Source organism: Nematocida major, assembly GCF_021653875.1.
Source record: "Nematocida major strain JUm2507 chromosome Unknown 2393, whole genome shotgun sequence".
In the NCBI taxonomy this organism is placed as follows: domain Eukaryota; kingdom Fungi; phylum Microsporidia; genus Nematocida; species Nematocida major.
This window is the reverse complement of record NW_025952952.1, coordinates 187,779-203,687: the sequence shown is the minus strand read 5'-3', so window position 1 is coordinate 203,687 and position 15,909 is coordinate 187,779. Positions and strand designations below refer to the sequence as shown.

The window sequence follows — 15,909 nt, the reverse complement described above, 5'->3', positions numbered from 1 at the left end:
TTGGCCCAACAATACTATATGCCCAAATTTGGATATAAAAGAGATATTTATTTGAAATCAGCAATAGTAAACAAACAATTCTATTATAACAGTAATTTAAAAACAACAAACAAATCACCAAACCAAAACTATATAAAAAAACGTATACAAAAAAGGCAATGAAAAAACAAAATGTCACTTTTTTACTTGCATTTGCAGGGGAGTGCATAGCCTCAAACTATGCCAATCCAGACAAAAAGCTTACTCTTAAGCAAAAGCTAGATATTCGCAGGCCATATTCTGACTCCTACAGCCCAATGCACGCAACTTCTAACACATATAGGATAGTCGCAGTGGAAAACCATAGTGCAATTTCACATGCGCCCAGCGGCGCACAGACCACAAGAGCGCGCCCGCTGCATGCAGAATATATACTATCCAGTGCGGAAGCCTACCTAGAAAGCGCTACACAAAGTTATGCGCCTATAACACGCAACATCTATGGTTGGGAAGAATCCTCTACAGAAGAAATAAGAAACAGGAATTTTAGCGAAAGCACCCAAGCCCCCAGCGAAGAGGATAGCTACTTGGGTGAAGACCACTATGCGGATGCGCAGGATTTGATTTTTTTCAGCTCAGACGTCGAAAACCACACTTCGACCACCGCGCAGGCCTCTTCTGATGCAATTTGTCCAATCCCGACGCATGAATTTTGGGATTTTTTCGCATCTCTTGGAAATAATGGCACCGAAAGATACAATACTCTCAAAATTATATCAAGTGAATGGGCTAAGGAGACAGATGAAAGCCAGAAGAATATAGTCTTTGAAAAAATAGCAAACGAACTGCTGGAATTCATGCAGAAAAATGGCCCGCAGCACCCCAAATACAATCTATGTTCTGCTCAGTCGCAGTGCTCAAATCACGGGGGTAAAAAACGCACGCCAGGAGACATGTTTGTGAATCTTGACAGACACAAATACACCTTAGGCGAGATTGTAAGCCAGCACATAAGACTGCCAAACCTGGGCTGGAACAACTGTTTCCTAAACACTGCAATCCAGTCTTTGCTTAGCATTCCAGAGGTTTTCTATGATCTGAAGCACCTCCCCATAGAGTTCGTTATACACGTCAAAGAAACAATACACATGCCAGAGCACACGGAAGCGTTTGAAAAGGCATCGCGCGATTACCTAGGCAAGGTAGTGCATATAGAGCCTTTCGTTCACACCATATTATCGCTATATGAGATGGTGCAGGCCACTGTAAATTTTAAAAAGAACAAAATTAGCAAGAAGTGCTGGTTGGAGACGGTCCAAGAAAAAGAAAGATGCATATACCAGTCGCTAAACATCTACCACGAATTCTCCCAAAAAAGGAACCAGAACTCCTTTTGGTCTTCTCCAGAGGTGTACACGACCCTGCACGGGTTTATGGGGATGTTCTACAAATTCTGCGAGCTTATCCCTAATTCGCCCGTGCTGGAAGGGGCATATGCTCTTGCGCCCGACATGTACTTCGAAAACGTGTTCACTATAAACTCTATGGCTGCTGCAACTTCAGACAACTGCTACGCAATAAAGACAGGCGAGCCTGTACATATAGTCTCCTCAGCACCGGCGCTGCAGCATGTGTACTACATTGACAACGAAGAAAAAATGCGAAAAGTGGTCATAGTTCCTAATGCAGCAGGCGGGCTGTTGTACACGCAAATAATAAGCCACATTCACAAGCTCTACCAGAAGCCGATAGATGAAATCCACCCCTTTGTCTTCAACACAGAAAAAAGAAGCTGGTCCTACAGGGCGCCCAAGATGCACGTATTCAACAATGCATACGATATAGAAAAACAGGAGGTTGTGGTGTTCTACTACATCAAGAAGAGCCCGAATTCTTCAGGCTTCCGCTATCTGCTTTCCGAGTTTAATACCAAAACGGCCAGAGAGGATCTAAGCAGGGTTAGGTTTCCGCTATTTCTCAATCTTCTGGAGTTTAGCGCAGTCTCTCTGTCCGGCTATGAGTATGGATCCAACATCAGAATCGACGACAACTCCATTACATTTGCCTCCCTTGACTCGATAAAAGACAAAGCCCCCGTTCGGTTTTTAATCGATCCAGAAAAAGGCATAGACTACTACAAAAATCTCGAGTTCAGCCTAAGCGCCAGCTCCAACAACAAAATAGACGTTGACCTGGCAATTGCAAACAGTTCTTGCAGGGTTTTCTCTGAAAATTCAAGCAGAATGCATAATGCACCCAAAACGAAATACCATTACTATACCCGGGTGATGGAAAGAGGGAGGTATTACAACATTTACTTCACATCAACCAACAATATAAGCAGCAGCATAGATGAGGTCGATCTAGAAGATGTGAACAACAACTGCATGAAGACGTTTGCGATTAATCTTAACAACGCCCATTATGTTACTAAGATTATGGAAAACTCCAGAAACAATGTGCAGTCTTCTATGTTTTTAATTAATGACGCGGATGACATAAAATGGTGCAAAAAAATAGAAAGAAGAGAGGAAATACTCGACAAATACCAAGTTTGCGAGTACTCAATAATGCACCCATTGAAATGTAGCATGGAAAACGAGTTGGGTATATACAACGAAATTTTCAAGATGGTTTTAAACTGAACATACGCCTGAAAAGTGATATGCAATGGTTTATTCATTCTAGACTACTACAATAAATTTTGTCAAGTACAAAGCGCTTTTGTGGACTCCGGTGCAGCTTTTTCTTTGCATTATAAACAATTTGCAGCTTTTCCGAGCCCCACAGCGGATGCGCACTAGGAAGCAAGCACAATCTATACGTTTTATTATGTTATGCGGCATACTAATTGCATTAAAAGCTCGCATACACATATCAACAGCGGTTTCTTGGGTGTGTGCATTCTGCAGCCGGAGTTCCATTTCTGGCGCCGCCAGCCGATATGTGACTCTGTTTGGACTTTATCCAATAAATGCAGCATCCTAGAGCCAGAAAAGGCTGCCATGCAAAAGGCCTTTTGAGCGGATCTGCACTCTTTTGGTCATGCCTTGCGCGCGTGGACGCCTAATGCTTTGGGTTTACATCAATAATTGTCTTCCAGGCGCGAAGGCTTTTCCCTGTGAGGCGTAGACTCTAGTTTTTTTGCTGGGGCATGCTTAGGGGATTGGCTTTGCGGCGGCGCGCTTTGCCCTTCTTCAGATAGCTCCGGCGTATCCTTGCTCTCAACCGCGTCCTCCACTTTCTTGTGGGTGACGTACATATGCAACAAGATTCCATACCCCAAAAAGATACCGGAAACGACGATGAATATTACAATTTTGTTGAGTTTTCCCATCTCTATGCGCTAGTAGAATATTTCTCTCCTCAAGGAGATGCGTGTAGATAAACACATCAAAGATCCAATCATTGCACACTTTTTTCTCCGAGAGCGCGCATGACAGCCGGCCATTAAAATGCGCGTCTAAGTGGACTTATTTTTCAAAGCTCTCCCATGCTAAATAAAAACATGCACAGCACCGCGCCTAATGCAAATCCATGCAAACTGAAATTATGTTTATTTTAACATAGCTTTGCAGCTATTCAGTGTTTTTTCCTGCCCACTCCTTTAGAATCGTCATGTTGCTCTCATAGAATCGATTGGAGATGTTTGCATTGTCCAGTCCTTTCTTGATAGCAGAAACCCACGCATCCTTGATATTTTCCTTCTTCTCAAAGAACTCCTTGCACAGAGCAATGTTCTCCTTGGTCACCTGCGATGAGATGAACACTTCAACAAACCGAGCTACATTGTCCAGAGTCGTCTCAAAGAGCTTTGTGATGTCGTTGAAGTGAGACAGGAACAGCTTGAGAGTTTTTGCCTGGTCCTTGTGCATGGCTATACCCTGAACCATTCGGAACTTGTCTTGGTTCTTTATGTACTGGTTTTTCTCTGCAAAGAGCTTGAAGGCCTCCTCGATCATGTCTTCGCAGCACGACAGCGCAAGTATTGCGCGCAGCTTTTCATTCTCGTCTGCAGCCTTGCTCTTGACAATATTGTACATGTGCTCATATGCGGCCTTTCCTCCAAACTTTGCGTACGAGCAGTACATGCTCATCTTATAGTCCTTGTGCACTTTAAACAGCTCCTCGGTTTCCGCCAGCCGCATCACCTCCTTCTGCACAGGCGAGTCCCTAATTTGCGCGAGCGCACTCACCGCAATAATCCGCATCTTTCTCTCCTCCACGTCGTCGGGCACGGTCTCGAAGCTAGTCACTCCGTCCACGTACTTTTGCAGGAGGTTCGAGAGCTCGGTTGAAACAGCCAGCTTTATGCTTTCATCGCCCTTGTATCGAGTCTGAATCATCTTTAGGTATTCCACAGCCTGCCCCACAATGAACGCCTTTTCTTCGTCCTTTATGTGCTGCAGCACGTTCAAAGCATACGTCGCGTCTCTGTGCCCGTCCTTGGACAGCCGAATAATGTCCCTGAATATTCCGAACCGGTCAAACTGCGTGAGCTTGTCCGACTTGAGGAGGGGCACGATGTGCCTCTCCAGCGCCTTTTCAGAGTACTCCACCAGGTAGAACCCGGCCGAGTCTGCGTTGAACATGACCAGCTCATCTCCAACGCGCAGTTTCTTTGTTTTCTCTGGGAAAAGAATCGACTCTTCCTCAACGTCTGCCTCTGTAAACCTTTTCTTTGTCAGGAAAATCATCCACTGCTCGGTTCTTTCGCTGCTTGTTTTCTTCAGGTCCTCTGCAGGCAGGTATCTGGTCTGGCTCAGCGCTAGCTGCCCGTCCTCTACGTCAACCAAAACCTTGGGGAACCCTGGCGTGTTTATCCAGTTGCTCATCGACTCGACAATCGCGTTGTCTCCTTTGTCCAGCTCCGCCCACAAGTCGCACGTCTCCGTGTTTTGGTATTTGTGCTTTTTGATGTACTTGCGCAGGCCCTCCATAAAGTAGCTCTCGTGCACGTACTTGGAAAGCATGTGGATCATAGAGGCGCCCTTCGAGTATGAGATGGCGTCAAATATCGAAGATATCTCACCAGCAGACTCCACCTTTACGTTAATGGGGTGTGTGGACAGCTTTCCATCCATCTGCATCCCGTGCGTGATGTCGTTCTCCAGGAAAATCTCCCACGGGTTGTACAGCAGATTTATCTCTTTGGCCATGGTTGCTGTTGCAAGAGTTCCTGCCCACGTGGCAAACCCTTCGTTGAGCCACAGGTCGTTCCACCACCGCATTGTCACCAGGTTTCCAAACCACTGGTGTGCAAGCTCGTGGCAGACTGTCTCTGCAATGTACAGCTTGTTCATTTCCGTGGTGCTTCCCTCCCGATACAGCAAAGAAGACGACCTGTATGTAACCAGGCCCCAGTTTTCCATGGCTCCTGCCGAGAAGTTGGGGATTGCCACCATGTCCAGCTTTTCCATCTGATACACGATCCCAAAGTACTCGTCAAAGAACTTCAGGCACCGCACAGCCACATCCAGGGCAAGGCGCCCTGTTTCCTTTTGGCCCACTGGCGTGTACACCCGGATTCTGTCCTCCTTTATATACTCAAGCTCCCCAATAACCCACGCAACCAAGTACGTTGACATAATTGGCGTTGTCTTGAAAACGTGCTTTGTGTACTCTACGCCTGCGTCGTACGCATCGTCTGCGCTAGTGTCTATCTCCTTGATCTCCTCCTTCAAGGCTGCGTTGGAAAGGACTGTAAGCCTCGACGGCGCCGTGATGGATATGTTGAACATGGCTTTGAACTCTGGCTCGTCCCAGCACGGGAAGGCCAGGCGCGCAGACGTGGCTTCAAACTGCGTAGAGTATATGTACTTTACTGCGTCGTCCACGCGGTCCTCGCTTCTGTAAAACCCTGCCATGTCCTCAGAGACTACTCCGTGGTACAGAATGTCTATAATCACTTCGTTGTTTTCCTTCAGAACATCCTTGGTCTTTACGGTGACAATCGAATTCACATTCTCTTCTGAGTTGTTCTGCAGAACACTAACGATTTCCACCTCCTCAGTTGCGTCCTTTGGGCCGACCTGGATTGCATTTATGCTCAGTATTTCGAGCTTCTTGCTGTGGAAAGATATCATGTTTGTGCTCTTTAGAACAACAGCATTGACCCGGAGCTTTCCTGCAAACTCGCACATGCTCTCTTTAAGTATTATGTCTAGATCGTACGCATACGGCTTTATGTCCTTTGGCAGCCTCAAGTCCTTGGTGTCTCCTGAAGATACACCTGTTTCCATCGCATTCATACACATAATATTTGAAAAAAAAAATTCTATATATACGAATACATGCATTAAATTAATTATGCGTGGAAGCATACCTGCGCATCGTTTTCTGTCAATATATGCATTCCATATTTATTTGTTGTGAATTCTGCGTAATTCTGGAAATGCGTCTGCTTGTGCGAATTTTAAAGCAAACAGTGCAGCCCCCAAAATGCGCTGCCTGTTTTGGGCTGATGTGCGTAAATGCCTCGCGATTCCTTTTGCGGGGCAGACCCATGGGCGTGCGCTCTTGTTGTGTGCTCAAAGTTTAAAATGAGCTGCTCTGCTGGCTTTTGGAGGCCTTTCCAATGATATCTTTCTCCTCCCGGCTGGCGTGTAGGCGTGCAGGCAAGCCCACGCTGCTGAAGCTGTTTATGCAGTTGGCTCTTGGACGAAGCGCAGATATCTGACAGACTGCTTTGTTTTTTGCCATCTTTCCAATACGGGGATAATGCACAAAATTGTACTTTTTTGCAAGACAAGAGCATTATAGCCATTGTCTGGCGTTGTTTGTTGTTTTTCTCAGAATTGCCGTTTTTGTAGAAATGCATCTTCCAATATAGAAATGATAAATTCAACACGGGTATTTAAAAAGACGCCATTCTAGAAGAACATGGATTTATACAAAGCATTCGTGTTTCTATTTGGGCTAATAATTGCGTCTACAACGTTTTTTATGTTTAAAGGGCGGCCTATGAAATGCAGGATTCCCCAAGGCGGATACTCTGACTTGGAAGGGCACATGACGAGGCATGCCGATGTAACAGCATATACTATAGAAACTTCGAACATAGACGCTCCAATGACAGCGGTGATAAAACAGACTGTCGTTGACAAGAAGGAAGCTGGTAGCGAAATGCTAGAGCTGAGCTACAATATTTTGGATGGAAAGAATATGTGGCTCTACTATCCTTTGGAGCGAGATGCACAAGGCAAATGCATATACGACGACTATGATGTGAAGTCTGCGACAGAGGCAGAGCTAGGCCGTTTTGCATGCACCAACGCAGTAGAGCAGTATGTCAACCTGCTAGGGTCCTTAAACCCAGACATTGATATGCTGGAAAGCAAGAATGCTATTGACGCGGAGAAGTTTACATACGAATTTCTGGGGCTGGAGGCCCAGCAGTGCATTGACACTAGAAACTTCTTTTCCAATCTGAAGCGCATTGTGTATGAGCCTATAAGAGAAAACAGCTCGGAAGAAAACATTTTATGCGAAAACTGGGCTAGAAAAGTCCTGGTAACCCCCACAATAGCATATAACTCGGTTCGAGAAAACATTTTCAACAGCGCAGCCTTGGCGTACAAAAAGCACAATGAAGTGTTCCGCCAGCTACCGAAAGCATGGAATGCAGTATGCATAACACATAGGTTGGCTGCGGCCAATCTTAGGTCGGAAATCTATTCGCTGTTGTCGCAGTTCAAGATTATGGACGAAATCACAGAGAAGCTTGGAAACGGGCTCAGGGCGATGAACAAAGATCCTACCTCTGGACAGGTAAATTATATAGCAGAGAAAAGCAAAACCGTGCAGAACTTTGGCATTGAGAGCCGCATTCTTGAAAAAATAAAAGAGTGCTCGGATGTGGACCCCCTGTGCACAGAAGAAGGCAGCAAAAAGGATGTTTTTTTAAGCCACTTCGACAAGAAAAGCGTACACAAGGAGATTGCCAAAGCTTGGAATTCTCCATTGGAAACCATGGAAGAGGACTTAGAGTATCTGAAGAAGATACACCGAATCTCGCAGGAGTGCCTGACCACCGAGACGCTGGTCTTGACATTTTCGAGAAGCTCCCTGAACGACAGGCACGTGGAAACAAGTTTGGACATGTGCGAGAGCCTCGTGAAAATTGTGGAAAAGTACGAAACAAAAGCCGACAACTGCTACACTGCGTATATGGGCATGGCAAAAGAGGCATGCGAGAATGACATACGCAAATGCGCGGGCGAAAAGACTGAGTATGATGAGGAGGCTCTGCTATACGGGGATATACCCCTGAAGGATTACACCGGCACTTTCGAATATGAGCAGCTGGGCAGCAGTGCAAACCCTAGCATACTATCAAGTGTTTCTGATGCAGCCATGTCTGCAATGCAGTACATATACTATATGTTGACAAAGTATACATAAAAATAAACCATGTTTCTAAACTACACATTTTGTCTTACAGCACACACAGACAGGCGTCTGCAAGCTGCTCACAGCAGTGCTTGTGCTTTGTGCATTTTCAGAGGGCGCTTTTTCAATCGCTGCTATGGGGCTCTGCTCTACTTGGCATCTGCCACCGCCAAGAAAAAACTCTCCAGCCTACAAAAGAAACGCTTTTATTTTGCAAACACAAACAAAAATCGGACAAATGCTTTATTTATACCCCAAAGACGTCGTCAATTCGGATGATGGACTTCACGGTCTGGGTTGCAAGAGTTAGCTGGTGTTTTTTAGAGTAGGCGCCCTCCCACACATCTCCTGCAATGCCTTCAAATATCTTGGTGATTGGGTCTTCTCCCATGTTTCGAGCCAGCGCCATAGGCAGCTCCTGAAGGGCCTTTGCATACCCCCTTCCAATGGATCCGGGCATGCCTTTTTTCACGGCATCAGCACATAGCATGTCGATGTTTCCGGCTCCTTGCACCACCTTCGGGTCCCGAATCACGTTTCTGACTGCGCAAAGAACGTCTCGGATGCTTCTTTTTGTTTCCTCGATGATCGCCGAAGTCCCTCCTCGGACAAGAATTGTGACAGCGCTCGTCTTATCGGGGTTCTTTATCCGAATGCTTCCGCTTTCTTCGGACACACACCCTCTCCCCAAAGAGTTTTCTGTTAGGTCTTCGAATCTGGATATTATGTGCGCGCCTGTGTGAATGGCCGCCATCTCCAGCTCTTGAGCACCCACCCACCTGACGGCAGACACCCCAGCCTGCATAAGCAAAGAGTTTGCCTCGTCGTCAAACCCCCACTGGCACAGAACCACGTTGGCGCCCGACCGCTTGATTGTCTCTATCATGTCGGCGAATATTTTCTTCTCATATGCAGAGAGCTCCTGGAACTCCTCGGCCGTGGTTATGTTCAGATCGTGCTTTGCCTTGACCTTTGGCGGTTCGAAAGGGCACGCCAAAATGGCTATCTGCGCGTCTGGAATGTTTTTGTTCATCTGGAAGTGGCTAAACTCCTTTGAAATATACACGCCCTTAATAAGCTCGCTCTCTCCCATTTTGGTCTCGCCTTCTATTTTTATCAGCTCCAGGTTGGCCTCGCCGCGCACATCCTGGACTGCCTCCACAGCTTCAATTGCAATTTTTATGTAGTTTTCGATGTCTCTGCTAACCACCTTGCTGCTAAGCGTGCTTTGCGCAATCTTTTCCATCATGCCTCGAAGCTCCTTTTCCTCCGGGCACGTCGAGTTGGCATCTATCACGCCCAGGGCAATCTCCAAGGCCTCTTCATAGCCCCGTATGATTTTCAGCGGGTGCATTCCCTTGGTTGCCAGCTTGCCAGCCTCCCTCAGAAGCGAGGCAGCTATAATAACAATGCTGGTGGTTCCATCGCCCACTTCGTCGTCTTGCGCAGTGCTCAGCTGTGTTATCAGCCTGCCCATTGGAGACCCCTCGATGTCCATTTCCTTTAAGATTGTTGCCCCGTCGTTTGTTATAGTTACCTCGCCGTCCGCGCTTATTATGGCCTTGTCTGCGCCAAAGGGCCCTACCGAGGTGCTGAGTGTGTCTACAATCGCGCAAAAGTTGTTTATGTTCTCCAGCAAAACATTCTTTTCCTCTGTTTTTTTCCTTGTTTCTTGCTCTCTAATTAGCACATATGGTCTTCCATACTCGTCGCAGAAGTTGTATGACATAGCTAAAAAATAATTTCACAATATAAATTTATTCCACTAAAGGTCACTCTTCACATATTCTTCATGCACATTGTCGCCGTCTCCTGTCTCGTCTTTGGCGCTGTCGCTTCCAAGCTCCTTCTCTTCTTCGCTCAGAAGCTCCTCGTCTTCCTCCTGCGTGGCGTTTCCAGCGCCCTTTTCCTGCAGGTCGTTGACCAGCATTTTTATAAACTCTTCAATCTCCTTCATCCGCTTCTTCACCTCCTCAGGGTCCTCGGAGGGGGCTGCCTCTGGAAATTCGCTTTCCTTCGCCTGGGCGGCTTCCTTTTCCTTGTTTTCGTGCATTTTTGCCTGTGCCTTTTCTTTCTCCTTGTTTATCTGGTCTTTTACGTGCTGGTACATTTTCTTCACCTTGGGAATGGCTGTTCCTTTGCCGAAGTTGCTTATTTTGGAGATGATGTCTTTGGAGTGCGTCTTCAATCGCTCGCCTACTGGGGAAAGATGCTTGTGCATAGACGCCCGAATTTCCTCAACTCGGCCTGCAGATCCGTAAACCTCTTTTGCTTTTCTCTTTATTTCATTGCAGTATCCGTTTATTCTCTCTGCCAGCGTGGCACACTTTATAAGAGACAGAAGCAGTACAACAAAAAGGAACTTTTTCATTGTAGTAAAAGAAAAATTTAAAATAAATACACACAAACAGACAAACAGTATGATGCTTCTGCCTAAAGCACAACCTGCTTCGCATGAAGCTGCAGGCAATTTCGGCGCATTATAGAGCAGACGTGCACAGTGTGTTGGGAAACACTGTTTGCAGGACCAAGCGTGGGCAGGGCTCTGCATTGTAGATTTTCGCTGCGCATGCAGAGAGCTTCTATTTGACGTGTCTTATATCGACGCCAATCGCAGAATAAACTTTTAAAACAATGCACATACACACGTGCTCATTTATGCAGCCCGGCCTGTGCAGGCTGATGCTGCTTTTCTACCCTCGCAAAGAATGGTTTTTGCTTTCGATTTATTGCTTGTTCCTATGTGGTGGCGCCCCAAAGCAGAATTCCCCTGCTTGCAAATATTTGGAGCCGGCAGCCAATTCGCTGGGCACAGAGAAATCACAAGGGAATGCGCGTGCAATGCATTGTGCTAGCACAAAACATCCAAATTATGTCACGGGTATGCGCCCGAAGCAGTGGGCGGCGTCTGGCTGGCAGTCGGCTATCCTACTATTTTGTAGAGACGCACTATGTGGTTGGACGACTGATACGCCAGCTCTATGTTGGTCAGTTTGATTTTGTCCGTGTACAGATAGAAGGCTAGCTTAAAAAGAAGAGACTCTTTCATTGCGGTGGAAATATGCAGCGGATGGCCGCCAAGCGTTTCGGCTGAGATGTCAAGATCTCCCATCTGATGAAGCGAGTAGAGCGTCTTTCCCTTGCACCTGTAGTGGTAGGCTCGCGGGGCCACGCTGCGGTTTGTTTCTTGCGCGATGCGGGTTATCCACACGAGCTTGTTTAGGTCAGACAGGTTGTACTTGGAGAGGTATCCGCAGACAGTGTATATGTACACGCTAGTTCTGCTGTCTGGCGCGATCTTTCGTATCAGCGGGTGTGCTTTAGATATGGTGTGCTCTGGGGAAACAAGGAAGTCTGCAGTCTCGGATATTCTTTCATAGTTGTTTGTGTTGTTGTCTATTACTGTGGAGAGGCCGGACATTCCTGTGATCTGGTATCCGTAGTCCCACCAGCTTACAACAACAGAGCTTGGGTCTACGTTGTGCTTCATGAAAACAGCAGCTTCTCTGAAGTCATCCACAAGCACGGGCTTGCTTTTTGAGCTCCCCTCCGCCACAACGATAACATGCTTGGCCATTCTCTGGATGGTTCGGATGCTGGATGCAACGTGCAGAAACATAAGCGCGGCAAATCCTAGGCGCGCAGCAGACTTGAATATGCGGGCTGCAGAAAGCTTGCCATGGCGCGCAGCAGGCCGCAAAAACATAATTTCACAAAACGCGTCGGACACCGCCAGTGACAGGAACGGCGCAAGAAGGAAAGCAAACCTCTCCATTCGCATGAAAATAAGGCTAGAAAACACAAGGCCGCAGACCAAGAAAAGCCTGAGATTTCTTCTCTTGCCTGCAGCTGCTGTGCTGGCGCTGTAGGCGCTCCACGCCACAAAAAAAGGAGCCAAGCATGCAAACGGCCCGCACAGTCGGGAAGCCTGCCAGACATCGGGCGCTCTATGCTCTGTTATGGAGGCAACCAACGGGTGCATTTTCTGCCGAATAAACACATTGTACAATTTGTCCTTACCCTTCAATATTTTCTCAAGGCGCGTGTGCATGCTCATTTTTAGCATGCAGATGGCAAGTCCTGCCGCGGCGAGCCCAAACCCAAACACATACGCAGCCTTTGTTCTTCGAGAGCCGTGCAGAAACCCGCGCAGAATCGGGAGAGAGCATGCAATCGCTATCTTCAGAATGTTCACAGGCCTGAGCCCCCACAAAAACGGGCATGCGTGGTCAAACCCTGTTGTAACAAGGGCGTTTCCCAAAAGCAGGCGCCAGCTCCCAAGAGTCAGCATCGAGTGGCCATACACAAGCGCGTCCGTGAACACGCTTCCGCCCCATGTAGCATTAAACACGCACTGCAAAAACGTGATGCCTGCGCCCAAAAGACACCGGTGCCACCTTCTGCCGTCCACGGCTTTTATGTACAGTGTGTATGTGCAGGCCACGGCCAGAGCCAGAAAGAGCGAAAGCGCTTCGTAGTCGTATGCGCCTGCCATGGTCTTTTCAAACAGGCCTCCAGACATGCTGAACAGGGACAGCGCAACATATGCTTTTATTCTCTGCCCTGGCCCTTCAAAAAGCCCCATGCACATTGTCCACATCACGCACATGCATGCAAGAAACAAAGCAGGCGAAGACATGCAGCACACTGTGTAGTGGCTCACCCGCGCAAATACGCCAAGTACGCTGTTGGCGCAGTATGAGAGAATAAACAGGAAGGGGTATGCTGTTTTGGGTATGTCTCTTCCCACAGGGACCCACGTGCTGGGGTCTTTCCACCTGAAGTACTCTGTAATGCCGTGCGCCCACATGTACTTTGAGCATCTGTAGTTAAACCACGGATCAAACTCATTGATCAGTATTCCGTACCGAGCGCTGGGCCATATGCGCAGAAGCAAGGTGTACACAACAAGAAGCACAGCAACGCATTGGACCCGGCGCAGGGCGTAATCAGAAACCTGCAAACAAGCGTGGCCCATTTTTCAAAAATAAATTCGCAGAGCCATGGCTATATCCTGCAAACTTTAATATGCCTATGCGCAGAACATTGCAAGCAAAATAAAATGTGTTTTCATGCCTTGAATATTTATTAATCAAGAGGGCAATTAGTTGACTTCCTCAACAGTTGGCTCGCTTGCTCCTGCATTTGCTCCGGCAGCGCCACCTCCTGGCACCTTTGCAATGAAGGGGGCAAATATGGCCTCGAGTTCCTTCTTCTTTGCCATGTACTCTTCAACCGTTCTCTTGAGAGGAGACTGGATTGACTTAAGCCATTCCTCTGCCTCTGCAACCTTGGCGTTTGCCTCAGCCTGGGTGGCAGAGTCCAGCTTCTTGAACATCTCCTTGACATCGCTCACGTATGCGTCAACGTTGGAGAAGGCAGTGATGATTTCTCTGTTCTTCTCGTCCTGCTCCTGGAATCTAATAGCCTCCTCGCGCATTCTGTCGATTTCCTCCTGGTTGTTAATGGTCTTGTCCTTGGTGATTGTGATCTCCTGCTCGCTTCCAGAGGATGCTTCGCTGGCCGAGACAGACAGAATACCGTTGGAGTCGATGCTGCACTTGACAACAATTTCGGGCTTTCCTCTTGGCGCGGGGGGAATTCCAGTGAGGTGGAACTCTCCAAGCTTGTGGTTGTCCGCGACCATTGCTCGCTCTCCTTCGTAGATCACGATGGAAACGGCAGTCTGGTTGTCAGTGTAGGTACTGAAGGTCTGTGTCTTGGTGGTGGGGATTGTGGTGTTCTTGGGGACGATGGGGGTGAAGACTCCTCCTGCGGTCTCAATACCGATGGACAGGGGGATGACGTCAAGGAGCAGAAGCTCGTTGTTTCCGCCAACGCTTTCTCCGTTCAGAACTGCGGCCTGGATGGCTGCTCCCTGTGCCACTGCCTCGTCTGGGTGCACGCTCTTGTTGAGCGCCTTTCCTCCGAAGTAGTCGGACAGCATCTTCTGGACCTTTGGGATTCTTGTGGATCCACCGACCAGGATAACCTCGTCGATTTCTCCCTTTGGAATCTTGGAGTCGGCCAGGGTCTTCTCAACACATGGCATAAGCTTGTCGAAGTACTGCTTGCAGATAAGCTCGAATCTTGCTCTGGTGATGGTGAAGCACAGGTCTTCTCCCTTGTAGAAAGAGTCGATGATCAGCTGGGTTGAGGATGTGGAGGAGAGAGATCTCTTCACGTTTTCAACCTGGGCCTTCAGTCTGCTAAGAGGCCTTCCAGCAAGGGCAGAGTAGTCGATGTTCTTTCCCTTTGCGAACTCTCTTGCGTAGTACTCAGCCACAGTGTGGTCAAGGTCAGATCCTCCCAAGTGCGTGTCTCCACCGGTAGCCTTCACTTCAAAGAATCCCTTCTCGACAGCGAGGATGGACACATCGAATGTACCACCTCCGAAGTCGAAGACAAGAATCTTCTTCTCGCCCTCTCCAGTGGCCTGGTCCATTCCGTATGCAACTGCAGCTGCTGTGGGCTCGTTGATGATTCTGAGCACCTCCAGGTCAGCCATGGTTCCTGCCTCCTTGGTGAGTTCTCTCTGGTTGTTCTTGAAGTATGCTGGAACAGTTATAACAGCCTTCTTGACGGGGGCGCCAAGGTACTCCTCTGCACAGTCCTTCATGTACTTAAGCAGCATAGAGCTGATCTGCTCTGGGTAGTACTTTACAAGCTCTCCAGCCCTGGTCACCTCAATCATGGGCTTGTTTCCTGAGCCCTTGACGACGGTGAATGGCCAGTGCTTGATGTCCTTTTGCACATCCTGGTCGTCGAAGTTAAGACCAATGAGTCTCTTTGCGTCGTAGACAGTGTTTGCTGGGTCGTTTCTAGCGTTGTTTCCAGCGGTCTCTCCGAACAAAAGCTCGTTCTCTGCGAAAGCCACGATGGAAGGAGTAGTTCTTCCTCCGGACTTGTTGATGATTATTTCAGGCTTTCCATTCTGCATAACAGCCATGCATGAGTTGGTTGTTCCCAAATCGATTCCTATTGCGTATTCTTTTTTTGCCATGGCGTAGAAAAAGTTTTATTTATTTATACTTTTGTCCTTCCGGAATTTTCTGGGGTTTCTTTTATTATGCAAAATTGTGGCAGCCCGCTATATCGGACGTCTGATCTACACTGGCACGGTGTACTTTAGCTCTACGCAGCCCTAACCAGTGCTTTCTTCAGCACATCCTGCCAGGAAAAACACTTTGGCTTGGCGCCTCTATGCCGGTTTACACTAAGCTGCTGCCTTTAATACTTCCATTTCAGAACGCATCCAAGAAGCAATTTAAAAATGCGGCCCACTCGCTTGGCAGGAGACACGCTCCGCCTGCTATACACAAAGGCTCCGCAACAGGTTTTTCTGGTGCTACCTGCAAAAGATCGAGCTTCTGTATGCGCTGGGCGTGCGCAACCGCTCTTGCAAAAGAAGGCAGGCTCTGCAGAGAGGCTGCTTGCTGGCTAAACATCCCGAGCCATGCGCCATTGTGTGGGTAAGCTGGAGGGCCCACTCGCTTAAATTAAAACCCCGCAGGTGTAACGCCAAATACAAATTGAAAC

General features: G+C 47.8%; 7 protein-coding genes across 7 annotated transcripts; 2 read left to right on the top strand and 5 right to left on the bottom strand.

Annotated features, from left to right (window-relative positions):
- Positions 1 to 158: 158 nt before the first annotated feature.
- On the top strand, positions 159 to 2,624 carry NEMAJ01_0973 (uncharacterized protein; the record flags this gene model as incomplete). The annotated part of the gene is made up of 1 exon (XM_047914811.1): positions 159 to 2,624. The coding sequence occupies one exon, from the start codon at positions 159 to 161 to the stop codon at positions 2,622 to 2,624; it is 2,466 nt and encodes an 821-aa protein (XP_047770768.1).
- Positions 2,625 to 3,557: 933 nt separating this feature from the next.
- NEMAJ01_0972 (uncharacterized protein) lies at positions 3,558 to 6,236 on the bottom strand (the record flags this gene model as incomplete). The annotated part of the gene is made up of 1 exon (XM_047914810.1): positions 3,558 to 6,236. The coding sequence occupies one exon, from the start codon at positions 6,234 to 6,236 to the stop codon at positions 3,558 to 3,560; it is 2,679 nt and encodes an 892-aa protein (XP_047770767.1).
- Positions 6,237 to 6,861: 625 nt separating this feature from the next.
- NEMAJ01_0971 (uncharacterized protein) lies at positions 6,862 to 8,382 on the top strand (the record flags this gene model as incomplete). Its single annotated transcript, XM_047914809.1, has 1 exon — positions 6,862 to 8,382. The coding sequence occupies one exon, from the start codon at positions 6,862 to 6,864 to the stop codon at positions 8,380 to 8,382; it is 1,521 nt and encodes a 506-aa protein (XP_047770766.1).
- A 235-nt stretch (positions 8,383 to 8,617) lies between these two features.
- Positions 8,618 to 10,099, bottom strand: NEMAJ01_0970 (T-complex protein 1 subunit epsilon; the record flags this gene model as incomplete). Its single annotated transcript, XM_047914808.1, has 1 exon — positions 8,618 to 10,099. The coding sequence occupies one exon, from the start codon at positions 10,097 to 10,099 to the stop codon at positions 8,618 to 8,620; it is 1,482 nt and encodes a 493-aa protein (XP_047770765.1).
- A 36-nt stretch (positions 10,100 to 10,135) lies between these two features.
- Positions 10,136 to 10,741, bottom strand: NEMAJ01_0969 (uncharacterized protein; the record flags this gene model as incomplete). Its single annotated transcript, XM_047914807.1, has 1 exon — positions 10,136 to 10,741. One exon carries the CDS (start codon positions 10,739 to 10,741, stop codon positions 10,136 to 10,138), a length of 606 nt encoding a protein of 201 aa, XP_047770764.1.
- A 552-nt stretch (positions 10,742 to 11,293) lies between these two features.
- NEMAJ01_0968 (dolichyl-diphosphooligosaccharide---protein glycosyltransferase) lies at positions 11,294 to 13,348 on the bottom strand (the record flags this gene model as incomplete). Its single annotated transcript, XM_047914806.1, has 1 exon — positions 11,294 to 13,348. The coding sequence occupies one exon, from the start codon at positions 13,346 to 13,348 to the stop codon at positions 11,294 to 11,296; it is 2,055 nt and encodes a 684-aa protein (XP_047770763.1).
- A 126-nt stretch (positions 13,349 to 13,474) lies between these two features.
- On the bottom strand, positions 13,475 to 15,373 carry NEMAJ01_0967 (heat shock 70kDa protein 1/2/6/8; the record flags this gene model as incomplete). The annotated part of the gene is made up of 1 exon (XM_047914805.1): positions 13,475 to 15,373. One exon carries the CDS (start codon positions 15,371 to 15,373, stop codon positions 13,475 to 13,477), a length of 1,899 nt encoding a protein of 632 aa, XP_047770762.1.
- Positions 15,374 to 15,909: the final 536 nt, after the last annotated feature.